Genomic DNA, 17039 nt, shown 5'->3' with positions numbered 1-17039 from the left:
TCTTGGGCAGGGCAGACAGAGAGCAGTGCTCCACACGGCCCTGGGGGCAGGGCCGAGGGGGGACTGGAGCAGAAAGCCCTGCCCTCCAGCCGCCAGCGTTGCTTCACAAGGATAATGTCCCCGGGGTGTTAGTATCCAAATATAGCGCCCGGCTGTCCTGCCTAATGCGGGCACCCGGACACGTGTGTTCACCCCTGTCCTGGTGAGGGTGGGAGCCCTGAGGCCCTGGCAGGCCCGGGTGCGGCTGGCCGGTGACTTCACCTTGCTAGACCCAGGTGTCCGCCCAGGGGTCCCAGGAGATCCCAGGGTTGCAGCGGGTCAGGGGGGTCACGTGTGGCCAGGCCCACAGTGGGCATAGCCCCCAGCGTTCTCAGAGCCCAGGGCAGGGTCACTGCGGGCTCAGTCTCGCCCCACTTGCCAGGCCTCGGAGGACACCCACTGAATTTCAAAACTGTGGCTTCGTCTCCACGAGCCTGGAGCCTGGTTCCTGTGGCGGCCTGTTCTCTGAGGAGGCATCGTGCCCCGCCGCCCGTGGAGAGCCTGGCTGGGCAGCTCCCAGGCTGTGCCTGGTGCCCGAGCAAGCTGCGTGCGGAGCCAGGGATGGATTTAGAGACCTCTCACTTCCTGCCGGCCTGAGCAGAGGCGCCCAGATTCCTTCCTGCCCGGAGCGGGGCCCACAGAACAGGCGCAGCGGAGGAGGCCGAGGAGGCCAGGATGCCCCCTCCCCAGGAGGGGCTTCAGCGGGGAGCAGGGGACAGCGGCCTTCGTGGGGGAGCCACGCAGAGCCAAGGCAGGCCCCGGGGCCACCACCTCGCTGCCACCTGGGGCCCATCACTCGGCCCCACCCCCCAGCTCCCCGGTCTGTAAGTGGGGGAGCAGCTGTGAGGGGTCTCCACGTAAATAGCCGTAGTGTGTCCTGTCCTCTGGACGGCAGAGGGCCAGGCCTTCTGCTGTCACGGGGGTGCGGCATGTTGCCATCAGGGGTAACGGCCGGCTGTGGGGGGTATGTGGGCTGCGTACCCCAGCCTGAGCGGGTCCCCGTTCTGCATGCCCACAGCTCCCTCTTCTTTACGGGGCGTCCATCGCCCGGGGGGTGAGAACTGGGCCTGGCCTGTCCCAGGGCCCAGCGTGCACGTGTTCCCAGCAGGAGCCCAGAACCCCCTGTGGATGTCCGACCAGCCGCACAACTGCAGTAGGGCGTCTGGAGACGCGGAAGGGTGAGCTCCACCCGCCCCGTCCGGGCCCCTGCCTCGCTCGGTCTCTGCAGCCGTGGGTCCCTAGAACCGGGTCTCCCCGCCCGGTGCCCGGCAGCCCCTTCGCCCCCTCTGGGCCTTCCTGCTCCTCCCCCGCGGGTGCGTCTCGCAGGCTGGGCCCGGCTGAGGAAGCCTGGGGGCCAGCAAGGAGCTGGTGCTCTGTCTGCAGACCCTGGAGAGGGAACAGGCGCCGTGGCCTGACCAGGGCCAAGCTCAGGACACCAGGGCTGGGTCACGAGCCGCCCCGTGCGGTGGCAAAGCTCTGGGTTATCACCAAAGTCTGTTGAAATCTTCCAGAAACATAGGAAAACACTGGCGTCCTCAGTTGATAGCAGTTGCCTTGGTTGGGTGCTTCTCCCTACGGGGGTCGGGGAGTGGAGACCACTCCCACATGCATTGGTTCCCTGGCCTCCATCTCAGCCCTGGGCTGTCTGCCCAGATGGAGATACCACAGCTCAGAGACCCTGAGTCTCTTGCCCAAGGACACACAGCAGCTTCACAGGGCAGCTAGCCAAGGTAGAAGCTGAAATCCAGCTTGTGCTCCTCTGCCCAAGCCGCACGCCCTGCCTGGAGGAGGGGGCACCCTTCCCACTCCACACAGGGCCCCACATGGCCCCTCCTACAGCCCAGCCCCCATGTGACTGCCCTCACTGCTTCCAGGTGGCCCTGCCTACGGGTCTGGATGCTGAGCTGAAGAATCTGCTCAGGGCATTCCCCTGCTCCTTCCCCAAAATGCGCCTCCAGCATATGGTATCTGAGGGCCCGGTTGTGTGGCTGCCATGGGAACACTGACAGCCCTGAATGTAGGGGCTGCAGCCTGTGCTTCTGAGAGGTGTGTGTACTGGGGGCCTTGGACTCCCCACGGCAGACCCCATATCCAGGCAGGAACCCCAGATGCCCCCAGGGCTCCTGTGCCCACATTGGGGCCCCAGGGCAGCCTAGGCTGGAAGGGACGGTGACCCCCAACACCCCCTCCCTCCCAGCCCAGGCTCGGGGAACAAGGGCTCCGAGTGGCTCCTGTAGCTGAAGACACATCATCCGTTGACCATCGTGCACTGAGCCTTACGGTGCGCCTGTCCCGGGGCCCGGAGTACAGCAGGGAGCTGAGCTCTGCCCTCCCTGAGGTCTCAGTCTGGGGAGGACGGACAGCAAGGGGGCAGCTGCAGCGCGAGCAGAGGGATGGGCGAGAACGATGGGGGTGGGGGGAGCCGCGGGGCGCAGAGGTGACGTTCAGAAGGGGGATCCCCAAAGTACTGGGCTGGAGGTTGGAGAACGGGGTGTCCGCAGGCGGGGGTGGGAGGACGGCGCAGCGGCGAGAGGACTCTCCCGCCTCCCTGCTCTAGAAGCAGGGCTGGGAGAACCACACCCCTCCGGAAGAGGAGGCGTGAAATCCCATCCGGCCTGAGGGTCAGGGAGCAGGTCATTCCTAAGCGGGCCCTGAGAAGCAGCCAGAAACAAGACCGTGTGGGAGGAGACAGGCTCGGACTCCTCCGTGTCTGCAGGGTGGGGGGGGTCCTGGGGGGGCAGGTGGAGAAGGAATCGGTTCTAGGGGAAACGAGGACCGGGGTGCAGTGCCTTTGGGAGCCCTGGGTTCCCGAGGCCCCTCAGGGCCTGTCTGTACTGCGTGAGGGGGAGCCCCTCTGTGCAGCAGCTCCCAAACTCCACTGACACATTTTCCTTGGTGGAACGTCCCAGGGGTGGGGCAGCCAGGCTGGCTCCAGGCCAGGAGAAGAGAGACTGAAAGAGCGAAAGACAGAAGGGGTGAAGCCAAAGGCCCTGGGTGGGCGGGGACATGGCGAGGATGGGGCCAAAGAGAGCTTGTTCAACAGTGGGGTCCCACTGTCTTCCCCGACCACCTTGCTTCCACCATTGTTCAGCTGACGGTGCCTCCAGGTGGGCTGGGGGTGTTTCTGGGGGGATTGTCATCTCCTACCCAGCGGAGAAAAAAACCAGCCCTTTTCCATTCGTCTTCCTCTTCTTGCCTTGGAAACCCCCCTCCAAGGTTCTTTTTTCTCCGCTTTATTCGTATCGTTCATTTTCCGAGAGGATGGCGTCAGCCCACCTCGCTCAGCAAGTGCCCGCAGTCGGGGTGGTACAGTTAGCCAGGGAGCTGGTCACGAAGATGGGAGATGGCATTTACCTCCGCCATTCAGCAGGCTTTGTATGAAGCCTGTAGTGTTTTGTTCATTTACTGATCCGAGAGTCTTAGTGGACACCTCCTAGTGTGGGCTCACCAATGCTGTCATTCCCGGACAGGGATGGAGTTGGCAATTCCCAGTGCTCCCAGGGAAAACGGGGTGGCCCAGATGCCAGGAGTCCCTGTTCTACAACATAGTCAGAACCTTGGAAACATTCCTCTGCAAGTGTGAGTTTGCACACTGTGGTCACACTGATTTCAAAACGTCCCTGGCGAGGTGTTGTCCTGTAGGTCAGCCCTGGGCTGGCAGAAATGCATGACGACTCCTGTCACTTGGTCTCGTTGCACTTTCCCAGCTCGATGGGACCTCTCTGATCTGCCTGGTTTAGGAAGGGCTTCATTGTACAGACCCCCACTTCAAGTCCCAGAGGTGCGAGTGAGCTCCAGGTGCAGCGCCGGCTTGGGTCCTGCCGGCCCAGCACGCGTTCCCAGACGACACCAGGGTTGGAAGTGAAATGTTTTGAATCAAACCATTAACAGGACTTCCTTATATGCTCCCCACAGCGTCAAGAAAAACAAAAGATGCCCTGTCCTGCACTGCCTCCGGGCAGCTCCCATGTGCCCACCGTGGGTTGTGGGAAAAGTACCCCACGTGGGCTTGGTTACCCACCCTGAAGGCCACTGGGCCCTCCTGTCTGTGGTCAGAGGCCCTTTGCAGAGATGAGCTGGCGGGCAGGCTCGCTCCAAGCCTGACATAGGCCAGGCCCCTCTGTGGCTTTCTGTCACCAGAGGAAGTAGCCTGATGTGCGGGCAGGCCCTCCCCGCTTTGGAAGGGCTCTGCGGTGACTATTTATGAAGCCTTGGCTGGGAGCCCTGACACCAAAGGTGGAAACAACAAGGGAGAAGACAGACCTGGCCACCTAAAAATTAAATAAATGGATTCCTGACTGTGACGAAAATGCCTCAGTAGCAAATGTGGTGTTTGCTATTGGCTTGAGAGAGATTTTTTTTTTTTATCACATTAAGAAGAACTTCTTTGTGCTTTACAAGGTTGGGTTTTTTAAAAATCAGAAACGAATATTCAGTTTTATCAAATGCCTTCTCAACGTGTATTGAAATGATTATATGTTATTTTCCTTTGACAAATCGAAGTGTGATTTTATCGTAATAGCATTAAAGCATTCCTGAAATAAACCTACTTTATTCTATTGTATATGACTAGCTTAAAATTGCTAGCCGTTTAAATAAGACTTCTATGTCTATTTATAAGTGAAAGCGAACATCTGTTGCTTGTTCCTGAGTGTTCTGAGGCACATGGGCAGGCCATCGTAAGAGGTTTGGGATCAGGATTTTGTTAACTTTTTCAAAGAACTGGGAAGCTTGACATCTTTTTCTGTGATCTTAAGAATTTTTTTAACATCTTTATTGGAGTGTAATTGCTTTACAATGTTAGTTTCTGCTTTATAACAAAGTGAATCAGCTATACATATACATGTATCCCCATATCTCCTCCCTCTTGCGTCTCCCTCCCACCCTCCCTATCCCACCCCTCTAGGTGGTCACAAAGCACCTAGCTGATCTCCCTGTGCTATGCGGCTGCTTCCCACTAGCTATCTATTTTACGTTTGGTAGTGTCTATATGTCCATGCCACTCTCTCACTTCGTCCCAGCTTACCCTTCCCCCTCCCTGTGTCCTCAAGTCCATTCTCTACATCTGGGTCTTTATTCCTTTCCTGCCCCTAGGTGTGATCTTAAGAATTTGAAAGAACTACCTGGGCCTAGCACCTTTTGTGAAAGTAATTCTTTAACAACTTTTTCTGTTTTTTCTTCTCAGATTTTCTACTTTTTAAATCAAGACTTGATAATTTATTGTTTCCCCAAAAAGCATCCCAATTCATCAAGGATTTTCCAATTTTTTGTTTGTTTGTTTGTTTTTTGTGGTACGAGTGCCTCTCCCTGTGTGGCCTCTCCCGTTGCGGAGCACAGGCTCCGGACGCGCAGGCTCAGCGGCCAGGGGCCATGGCTCACGGGCCCAGCCGCTCCGCGGCATGTGGGATCTTCCCGGACCGGGGCACGAACCTGTGTCCCCTGCATCGGCAGGCAGACTCTCAACCACTGCGCCACCAGAGAAGCCCTCCAATTTTTAACATACATGTTTTGCATGTTAATCTCATACTTTTTCTAATCTTTTATCTGAGGTTTTGTACAGTGGTGTTTTCTCTGCTTTTTTTCTGGATTAGACTATCCAGAAATGTGATTTCATTGTAGCTATTTTTCTAAAGAATCAACTGTTGAATTTACTTTTTCATTTTTATGTTTTTTAAAATATCAATAAATATTAGTTTTTAATAATTATGAATGCATTTAAATTATTTGCCCTTTGGAGAGATTTATTTTGTTGTTCTTTTTTTAAATGTCTTGATTTGGATTCTTCATTTATTTTCATTTTGGTTAGTAATAAGATAATTTACAGCTGCAGATTTTTCTCAGAATTCAGTTTTGCCTCTATTTCACTGATTTTCACGTGCAGTATTGTCATTATTTTTTCTTAACAGCCTATCATTGAATTTTTAAATCTTTGTTTCACCCTAAAATTATATGAGTGATCTTCCGTTTCTAGGGATTCCATTTTTTTAATTTATCCTTTTCTTACTAATTTCCAGTTTCTAATATTATAGTCAAAGAATACTGACTTAAAATCTCCACTTTGAGAATTTGTCAAGTTTTTCTTTGAGCCTAAATAGGATCCAGGGACTTTTGAAAAGATTGTTGATTCTCTGTAGGATAGAAGCTTCATCATATAGTCACTGAGTCAGGCTTATTAACTTTATTTTTCATTTTTATACTAGTTTCTACTCACCTAACCTGAAGATGTTGTTGAGTCCATCGCGATTACTCACAGCGCGATTACTCACAGCGGTAGGCTGTCTGCGTCCTATGAAGCTACGACAACACCCTTCTCAGTGTGAAACACCCTCTCTTCCCGTTCGCTGTCTTTTGCGCTGGAACGTGCTGTGTTTGCTAAGACCACCATTCCTGCTGTCCTACTCACACCTCCAGGCAGATCTGTCTCATTCTCTCCCTTCTGCCTTTTGTTTCTCTTGCCTTTGAGATGACTGCTGTGAACAGGATGAGTGGGGCTTTTTTTCCTCCACTCTCTCTGCCCTCATGGTGTTTGCACTCAAGTTGTTGAGACCAACAGTGAGTGAATAATCAAGAGTTAAAGTACAGGTACAAAGTAAGACACAACTATGATGGAAAACCCCACTTTGCCGGGGATCCAAATGAGGTTGAAGCATAAAAAAAACACCTGTTTCAGGAGGTGACATTTGAGGGATACACAGATGTCGACCTTTAAAGATGGGGTTAAGAGACTTACAAGTAGAAAGTGAAGCTTGTGCAAAGGTCCTGAGGCAGAAGTATTAGCCAGGGTGACCAGTGAAAGGGAGAGGGTACAGTTGAGAGTGGAGAGGTGAGGGCCACCTGAGGGCTTTTGAATCCAGCACAGGTGCAGCAGGGAGCATTGAAAGCCTGAAGCAGGGGTGAGTCTGTGTGGACAGTGGGCTGGGGGAGGCGGAAGGCAGAGGCCAGGGCTGTGGCCCCAAGAGCCAATGGTGAATGGAGCCCAGGGCTTCAGAGAGGAGGAAAGCAGGGGAGGGGTTGATGGCTGCCCTGACTAAGCTGGCTTGGGGGAGGAGAAGGGGTGCAGAGATGCCCAGGCCCCGGCCCATGCCCAGTGCAGAGAAGTGGAAGCTGGTATTAGAAATGTGGTTGTAATAACCCACCAAGGCTAGTCACTCTGCCTACTCCTGGTCACAGTGACAGGGCTGGAGGAGGGGAGGGGACCCCCGGAAATGGGGGGATCCATGGCAACTCAGAGGGGGCAAGGCTTCCCAGGCATGAGAGATGGGGCTGGGGTGGGGGGCATCCCGAGAGTCAGGTGTGGACGCCCATTGTGCACTGGACCAAGGCTTCAGATGGGGGTGGGGATGTCACGGGTGTCGGATGTTGCAGTCTGGGCGGAGGAGGGAAGGAGCGAGGGCTGCAGAGCGCCAACGCCCCTCACCTGGCGGGAAGGCGGGGGCAGATGCGTCGGGCTGCTGATGAGGGTGAAGGCTCGAGAGCCAGGGGGGAGGGAGGGAGCGGCGAGTGGGGTGCTGACGGCGAGGGGCGAGGTGAGGCGGAGGAGGGAGGGTCCCTAGGAAAGGGATCAGGGGAGGAGGGAACCAAGGAGCGGAGGTCCCCGGGAAGGGGGCGCCATCTGGTAGCCTCGCCCTTCCTGCAAGGAGGCCGGGAGGCCGGGCCGCTCCTGGGAGCCGAGTGTCCTTGGGCGCCTGGGGCGGGGAGCCGGCGGGGATGGGTGCGAAAGGGGGTCCTGCCCTCGGAGCCCACCCCTGCGCCCCCCCACCTACCCTCAGGGCCCTCCCTGCCCCCAGGTCCGACGCCCCTCGGGACCGGGCGTCTAATCCCTGCAGTATCCGTGCGGGGACGGCAGGGAGGTCCGTCCCACCCCGGAGGCAGCCCAGACCCGGGAGGAGGCGAGTGATGGAGGGAAGCCGCCGGCCCGCCCAGGCCCTGGGGACATTCGGGGAGTGAGCGGACATCCGGAGTTCTGCAGCCTTGAAGGTGTGCGAGGGCCCGCTGGCGGCTGAGCCACCGAACTGCCGCATTATGTCGCTTGGAGGGGCCCAGCCCCCAGCACTGCCGCCCGGAGCAGGGCTGCCAGCCAGGTGCCCCCTAGGAGGGGGGTCCCAGAGCGCCTTCCACTGGAGTGGCCGGGCGAGAACCCCTTGTGCTGGAAGCAGAGGGGGGGAGGGAGGGTGTCCCCCTGGTGGGGGCGCTGCCCTGCCTGGGACGGGGTTTACCCCACGCAACTCGAGCAGAGGTAGGTGGGTGGAGGGAAGAAAGGCCGCGCGCTGGCTGCCGGCTCAGCAGGGCCAGGGTCTGCAGGACTGGGCTCCCAGGCCGGGGAGGCGGGCAGGGGCCACCGCAGCCCTCTGAGCCCTGGGCGGCGCCAGACGTGGAGGAGCCACGCCTCCAGCAAGGTGCAACCCCCCGGGCAGCCGGGGCTGCGGCCCCCAGCAAGCCCCTCTCAGCCCGTCTCCCACCCAGTCCTCCCAGCTGCTTGGGAGTTAGAGCAGCACACGAGGCCCCTGCGCCGAAGGCCCCCCTCTGCCCCAGAAATGAGGAAATGTGCGCCCCACGGCTGCAGATTCAGGGACCTCGATGTCCGGGTTTCTGCAGGGCTTTTCCTCAGTGAGCTGTCTAAAAATATAATTATAAAAATGATGTATGCTCGCTGCGGAAAACTTGGAAAATGCCCCCGAAAGCGGAGATGGGAGAATAAAAGGCCTTCATGTCACTACCCTCTAGTGGTGACAACTCCTCCTAACGTTCTGAGATCTTCCCCTCCTACATGGACCATTTCACGCTGAAACCACACTGTTTGTATAATTTGGTCTCAACTGCTTTTTCTTTTGTTCAACGTTGTAACGTAAATATTTTCCTCCTCCTAAATACCATTTTAATAGCTACATAGCCGAGGCTCTTATAAGCAATTTTTTTCATCACTGTCCTATTGTTTGCTCTTTTTCATAATTATAAATCTGTAATGTTCATTTTCTTACATTATTTTTGTCTACATTTCATGTTATTAACTTAGGATATTCCCAGAAATGGAGTTACTGGCTCAAAGGCTGTCTGTGATTTTGAAGTTGTCGATACATAACTGCCAAACTGCTTTTCTGAAAAATTTTACCGGTTTATCTTCTACTAGCAGTGATGCAAGCACCTGCCTCATTTCACTATACCTTCACCAGCACTGAGTATTCTCATTTTTTTAAATTACCTTGTTCTTTTATTATTATTATTTTATTTATTTATTTATTTTGGCTATGCCAGGTTTTAGTTGCGACATGCGCACTCTTAGTTGTGGCATGTATGTGGGGTCCATTTCCCAGACCAGGGATGGAAACCGGGCCCCCTGCCTTGGGAGTGCAGAGTCTTACCCAATAGACCACCAGGGAAGTCCTGAGTATTCTCCATTTGAAAATGGAGTCTATTTGGATGTTTGCTTCTTTTTTCCTTAAAAGTGAGGTTAGACATTTTTCTCAGCTGCTTATTAGTCAGGCTCCCCAGGCCGGCTTCAAATGGGCCCTGCTCACCTTTACCTGCCCCGGCTGCCAGGGTGCCGAGGGTGCCACCTCCCCTCCTCCCAGCAGGTACTTAAAGCTGCTGGAAGCCACCAGGTTGTGAATTGTCCTGGGTTGATGGAAGCAAATACTGGTCCAGAGAAAGTGAACCAGAATAGTGGTTGCTCCTCAGATATTCTGAGGTCTTAGACACACATTGCCTGGTCAACATTCACTCGAGTTTATGGAATAAGAAATGGACCCTTAAGGGGCCACACACCAACTGTGAGGAAGCTGTCCACTTACTGGGCACCTGTTATACATCAGGCCCTTGACCTTGTTTAACTTGATCTGCCCAGTAACCCTGTCAGGTGGGTACCTGTCTCTTCATTGAATATAAAGAGACCAAGGTTTGGATGGGTGAGATGCGGCCCTTGGGATCACTCAGCATAAGAGGTGGAGCTGGATTTGAACCCAGTTCTGTGGGGCACCAGGGCCCAGAGTCACATACTCTATGTCAGGGCCAGACAGGGCTAGTTGGTGTCCCCAGAGCAGACGACTCCCCTGTGGGCATCAGTGGGCACCTTCTTGTCCAGGAAAACAACCATGAAGCACGGTACCAGAAGCCTTGACTTGGGACCCAGACATATTGGGAACTACTCCCACCACAGTGTTCAGGAACATTCCAAGCAAAGTTCACTTAGGGGCCCAGAATAGAAAGTCCTGGCCAAAAAAAAGGATAATCATTCCATTACATGAGAACTGAAAATAGAGGGTGAAAGCAAGCATAGTTTTTCATGATTATTTTGGCCCCTTCAGTCAGTACAATGTTCTTTTGAACAGAAGAATGTCTGTACTCTGGAGGAAATTCTTTTATCACATCCTTGCTGACAGGGCTCACAATATTTATTGAAAGTTTCAGCTGTTACTTCGGTATAAATAAACAGGATGAAGTCGGCAGCCGACTGCATATTAGGGATATTTTTAGACAGGGATGGCTTTGCAGACTGGAAGGATATTTCAAGGAGAGAGTGCCTCGTCCCAGAATAGCCCACCACCGGCTCAGCCTCAGTGTGGCCTCAGCGTGGGGTCCCTGGTGTCACAGGTCCCTGGGTCAGGGTTCCTTCCCATCCTGGCTGGCCAGCCCGGAGGTGGCAACACCTCCTTCTAGGGACATCCCAGCTTCACTCCTCAGAGCATAGGGAACAACATTTAGGACTGACTGTGTCACTGCGTCTGCAGAACACCTAAAACCACACGTTGATTCAGTGGGTCTGAGGTGGGGAAAAAGACGACCATTCAAGCTAGTGTTAGTAACATGCAGCCCTGTGGTTGATGGACGACCAGCTCAAAAGTCTGGACTTTGGTTTTTAATAATCCCTGACACACTTGCACTTACCTTGTGCCAGGCCCTTGACGTGTGCTAATTCATTTTTTTCACAATGAGACCCAGTCTGTCCTGACTTCCCGTGGCTTTTTCCACTTCTGTTTTCTACTTGGAACATGAGTCCTCGTTCACTTAGGAAAACCACGCACCCCTGTGGGCACGGGTCCTGCACACCCTCCACTGCCTCTGCCCACTCTCTCCCCCGTTGTGCCCCATCCACTTAGCTGCTCACGTGGACTGAGGGAGGCCCTGTGTGCCCTGTGCACTTGGGGTCATGACCCAGAGGGCAGCCAGGGCAGAAAAAACAGCGAGCTAGCGATTGAGAGACCGTATGGTAGGTGCTGGAGTAGGGGGTGCTTGGGTGCTGGAGGGGCCCCACACTTTTCCTTTCAACAGCCTTTCAATACCTCTCTGAGCAGTTCCTCAACGTTAACTTACGGCTTCTGTTCCACGTACTCACTTCCTGGATAAAATAAGGAAAAGTATATTTTATATATCTTCATTTCTACTGTTTAGGGAGCTCTTCATTTCTTTGTATGGGTCCAGAATTCCTTCTGTTATATTCCTTTGACTGAAGAACTTTCTTTAACATTTCATGAAGCACAGGTCTGGTGGCAATGAATTCTATAAGCATTTTTTCTGAAAAGGTCTTTATTGCAAGCTCATATTTGAAAGATGTTTTTGCTGAGTAGAGGATTCTGGGCAGACAGGGGTTTGGGGCCCCACCCCCTAGTACTTGAAAAATGCCACACATTGTCTTCCAGCTTGCATAGTCTCAGTAAGAAGTCTGCTGTAGTTCACATCACCCATTCCCTGTAGGTGTCTTTCTTCCTGAATGACTCCAAGACTTTTTTCTTGGATTTTTTTCATCATCTTTGTTTTTCAGCAGTTTGACTTTAATGTCTAGGTGGCTGTTTGTTTGTTGTTGCTGTTGCTTTATTTTTTTTATCCTGTTTTTTTTGGGGGGTGGGGGGGTTCTCTGGCCTTCTTGGATTTGTGATTTTTCATCTCACTATTTTTGGAAAAGTCTCAGCTATTATCTCTTAAATATTCCTTCTCCTTTTGGAACTCAAATTACACGCTGGAGTTGACATCACTGACAGTGCTGTTAATTTACCACAGCTCTTGGATGCTCTATGTTTTTCTTTTTGTTTCAGTTTGGGTAATTCTACTGACCACCTTCACATTCGCTAATTCTCTCCTCAGATGTCAAGTCTGATGACGAGCACATCAAAGATGGACTCTCTGATACTGTGGGGTTCCCCCCACCCCCCAGCATTTCTCTTTGACTTTCTTACAGTTTCCATGCTGAAATTCTCTGTCTGTTCATGCATATTTTCTACCTTCTCAACCAGTCCCTTTATCATATTAATATTTTTTAAGTCCCTGTACGATAGTTACCATATCTGGGTCATCTCTGAATCTGCTTCTGTTGATTGCTTTATCTTTTGACAATGGGTCCCAATGTTTTAATTTTTAATTTATTTAGTTTATTTAATTTATTTATTTTTGGCTGCGTTGGGTCTTCACTGCTGCATGCAGGCTTTCTCTAGTTGCGGCGAGTGGGGGTACTACTCTTCATTGCAGTGTGCAGCCTTCTCACTGCAGTGGCTTCTCTTGTTGCGGAGCATGGGCTCTAGGTGTGCAGGCTTCAGTAGTTGTGGCACACGGGCTCAGTAGTTGTGGCTTGCAGGCTCCAGAGTGCAGGCTCAGTAGCTGTAGTGCATGGGCCCAGTTGCTCCATGGCATGTGGGATCTTCCCAGACTAGGGCTTGAACCCGTGTCCCCTGCACCGGCAGGCGGATTCTTAACCACTGCGCCACCAGGGAAGCCCGTAATGTTTTATTGAATGTTGAACTTGCATGTGTAGAATAGAAGAAATTGAGATAAATAGTATTTACATCTGGAAATGAGTAAGCCTCTTGTGTCAGGCTGTTAGTGTGGGATTTAAGTCAATCTTGTGAGGAGTTGAGCTGGGTTTGGGATTTGTTGTTGCTGTGGTTTCCTTCAGAGCACCACAGGCCTCAAATACCTCTGGCAATGGGTTACCACTGCCTTGTGCTCAGGGTGGGGCTAGAGAATTTTCCTTCAGGTGGTGTGTCCCACCCTGCATGCCTGTGCCACAGAGTGGGTCTCTCTCTCCACCTCCCTGTGGCAGATTGCTGTTGCTTGTCTATACCAGGTTTGTACTGGGAGAGAGGGAGGGGTTCCCTCTCTCCTGGTCCAGCTTCAGCTTAGAAAGCCACCGTGCCCTCGACCTCAGGATTCCTGCTTCTCCTCCCTGTGGCAGCCAGACTCTGCCCTGTATCCGTGGGGTCCTGGTGGGAGATTCCTGCCACTCCCCCAGTGGTAGGAGACCTCAGTTCGGTATCTTGCAGGCTCATAGGTCCAGGATGGCTTCCTGCTGCTCTCCCAAGGGAAAAGAGTCTTTCACCCATCCTTCTCCCAGGCACAGTGTGCCTTCTTGTGCCCTGGAGCTAACAGGCTGTGCCGTCCCTCCCTCAAGTCAAGGCTTTGCTTCCTGGAGAGAAGGGTCTGGGAAAATAGGAAGGGCTTCAGGCCTGTTCAGCTGAAGCCACTGATCATCAAGATCAGCTGCTCATCCTCCAGGGGCCCAAGCCTGTTGCTGCTTCTGTGAGAAGAGTTGGGAAACGTGTGGTGTTTGTGCCTGGCCCCAAACAGCAGCCGATCCCCTGCCTGCTCCTAACCTTTCTCACGAGCACCCCCTGGAGCCTCATGGGAGAGAGCAGAGAGTCATGGAACCCCGCTCACCGCATCTGGGGCCCCAGAAATTCCAGAACGACCCTCCAGCCCATGCTAAACCCTGGGCAGTTCAGCTATTATGTAGCTGGTACAGCAGCTGCATCTTTCTCCTCCTCGAAACTCAGGTTACTTTGCTGCCTTGCAGTCTCAGCTCTCTGATGGACTCCAGAAAATGTATGATTTTGTAGTTTCTTCAGCTTTTTTTGCTGTTCATATGGGATCAACACTCTGTGTTGCTTTCTCCATCCTGAGCAGAAGTGACACTTTCTGGAAACTACTGAATACATTTAAATTTCCCCCAACACTGAATCTTCATTTTTTAAAAAACAGGGGCTTCCTTGGTGGCGCAGTGGTTAAGAATCCACCTGTCAATGCCGGGGACACAGGTTCGAGCCCTGGTCTGGAAAGATCTCACATTGCTGTGGAGCACTAAGCCTGTGCGCCACAAATACTGAGACCACGTGCCACAACTACTAAGCCCGTATGCCACAACTACTGAGCCTGTGCACCTAGAGCCCGCAAGCCACAACTGCTGAGCCCACATGCCACAACTACTGAAGCCCGTGCGCCTAGAGCCTGTGCTCTGCAACAAGAGAAGCCACCACAATGAGATGCCCACACACTGCAACAAAGAGTAGCCCCCACTCGCCGCAACTAGAGAAAGCCCGCAGGCAGCAACGAAGACCTAATGCAGCCAAAAATAAATAAATGAGTTTTTTAAAAATAAATAAAATTAAATAAAAAAACAGTTTACTCAAAAAATTAAACACAGACTTATGATATGATCCAGCAATTCCACTTCTGGATATATAGCCAAAAGAATTGAAAGCCAAGACTCGAGTAGATAATTGCACACTCATGTTCATAGCAGCAGCATTTGTCACAATAGCTAAAACATGGAAGCAACCTGAATGTCTATGAATGGATAAACAAAATGAAGTATGTACGAGCAATGGAATATTATTCAGCCTTAAAAAGGAAGGAAGTTCTGACCCAGGCTACAACGTGGATGAACCTGGAGGACATTATGTTCAGTGAAATAAGCCAATCACAAAAGGACAAATATTGTAGAGCCAACTTATATGAGGTGCCTGGAGTAGTCAGATTTCATAGAGACAGAAGGCAGATGGGAGTTGCCAGGGACTAGAGGGAGAAAAGGGGGTGAGAGTTCAATGGGGACAGAGTTTCTGTTTGGGAATGAAATAGTTCTGGAGATGGATGGTGGTGACGGTTGCACGACAATGGAAATGTACTTAATGCCACTGCACTGTACAGGTAAAAATGGTTGAAATGGTAAATTTTATGTTCTTCATATTTTACCACAGTTTTTTAATAAAAAATTTCCTGGTTCTTGCCATGTGCCAGGTTCTCTTCTGGGTACTGGGATTACAGAGGTGAACAAAACAGACCAAATCCCTGACCTCGTGGCGTTTACACTCAATAAGCAAAATAAATCTGTCACACGCCACAGTGAAGGGTGACAGTGCTGTGGGAAACTCCTCAGCAAGCGTGGAAAGATGAGGGGTGGGAGGTCAAGGGAGGCATGGGAGGCCTCACAATGAGTCCTGTGGACACCTGGGGGGCTTTCAGGCTGGGGGGCGTCTGCTCGGGGGGATGCAGACAGCAAGGGGCTCAAGAGGCTGCAGATCTGCCCATCCCTGAGGGCTCGCTGTCCCAGGCTGCCTTCTGAAGACGCCTGGCTGGTCCGCCTTCTCGTTTGCCCTTGGTGTGGCATCCCAGCTCCTGGAATCCCTTAGCCCCAGCTTGCCTTCTGGGGTGTGAGCACGTGCAGGACATCTAGGAAGCCCGCACAGGACCTGTGTCTCTCAAGCCAGGGCCACCGCCTCAGGGCCTGGACTTTGGGGGAGCTCGCCCCAGTGGGGAGTGGGGTGGGGAGCCCCTGGCTGGAGTCCCACCTTGATCCCCTGCCCACCAGGGACTGACGACCTGCTTCTCCATCTGCAGGAGCTACGAAGAGCTCTCGGACTGCACCAGGCAAGTGGCGCAAAAGCTGGACCGCTTCTGGCCAAACGCGGCGGTGGACGCGTTCTTCCTCACCATCCACCGGCGCTACTTCAGAAACTGCCCGGCCTCAGGCAGGGCCTTGCAGGACCCGCCCAGCAGCGTCCTCTGCCCCTTCATCGCGGTGCCCATCCTGGTGACCCTGCTCGTGACGGCGCTGGTGGTCTGGAGGAGCAGGCACCTGGAGGGCATCGTGTAGGCTGCGGGCTCCCGCGCCCAGCGGGGGAGGGGGAGGCTGCCGGGCAGGCCAGGGGGTGGGCGTGGGGGCCGAGCCTGGCCAAGGCTTCTGGGACTCCAGCAGCAGAGCAGACCCCCGGTCCCCTCTTCTTCTACCCAAGAAGAGCTCACAGCAGGATTCTGGCGTGGTCACGGCACAGGCACTGACCTAGAAGCCACCCTAGCAAGGGCAGCCCAGCTGCTGGGAGGGAGCGGGGCGTAGCCGTCAGCGTTTCTGGGGAGGGTTCTGAGCTGTCTCCCCAGGTGTTTATGAACCACCCCCTGGCTCGATCATGGATGAGTAGTTTGTGATTAAAGGATGTCCTTGAACTTGGGAAGCGTCATTCTTTCTGGATGTGGACCCTCGGGAGTAGAAGGATGGGAGACACTCTAGCCCCTTTGGATTTTGTCTTTCTCTGACAGGAGGCGCCCTCGCAGGTACCTTTATGGGGGAAGATGATGGTGAGACCCCTTGGGGGCTGAGCGCTGTGCGTGCGCTGAAGCTGCTCCCCGGTATTCTGAGGCCCCGGCCCCTTCCCTGCCACTCTGTCTAGAACTGCTGGCTCAATGGGCTGCGACTGGCAGATAGGAGGAGGCCAGGTCTGCGCAGTTTTTACTGAGGCCCCTCCCCCAAGATGCCTCGCCAGCCCCCGGTCCAGGCACCCACCTCCATTCTGTCCCCCAGGGTTTCAGCGGCTATTTCCTCTGCACCCATCCAGGCTAATGCTGCGCCCCATTCACCATGCTTCCCAAGCTCCAGCTTCCAGAAGGTTCTGGATCTCCAAAGGGAGCTCCCTGCACCATCCCTCCCAGATGGCTCCTGAGCTCAGACCCCCCCCCTGAGGTCCCTACAGCCCCCAACTGGCTGCGGCGCCTCCGGCCCAGGACCTGCCCCTTCTCAGGCCCACTGCCCTCCGCGTCGGCCTCCCCTCCTCCCAGCTGGACAGCCACCCAGACACGGGGCCAAGGCCACGGCCCCCGAGCTTTTCAACATTAGCTGAATCCGCGCTGGGGCTGAACGGGCCGGACCACCGCAAGGGCGCCCCAGTGGCTACGGGCCCGGGGCTGGGCCTCGCCGGCCCGAGAGCCCCGACCATCTCCCTGGGCAGCCCCGTGCAGGGACGACGGGC

General features: G+C 53.9%; 1 protein-coding gene across 1 annotated transcript in view; it reads left to right on the top strand.

Annotated features, from left to right (window-relative positions):
* The window catches only part of RAMP1 (receptor activity modifying protein 1), a gene marked incomplete at its 3' end in the record, with an annotated part of 50618 nt that extends 34726 nt beyond the window's left edge, over window positions 1-15892 (top strand). Inside the window, exon 3 of the mRNA XM_079710597.1 lies at window positions 15637-15892. Coding sequence (XP_079566723.1) covers window positions 15637-15892 — 256 coding nt within the window. The remainder of the gene's footprint in view (window positions 1-15636) is intronic.
* Window positions 15893-17039: the final 1147 nt, after the last annotated feature.

This window comes from Hyperoodon ampullatus (genome assembly GCF_949752795.1).
Source record: "Hyperoodon ampullatus genome assembly, chromosome: 8".
In the NCBI taxonomy this organism is placed as follows: domain Eukaryota; kingdom Metazoa; phylum Chordata; class Mammalia; order Artiodactyla; family Ziphiidae; genus Hyperoodon; species Hyperoodon ampullatus.
Note: the sequence above shows the minus strand (reverse complement) of the source record. Positions and strands in the feature narration are given on the sequence as shown.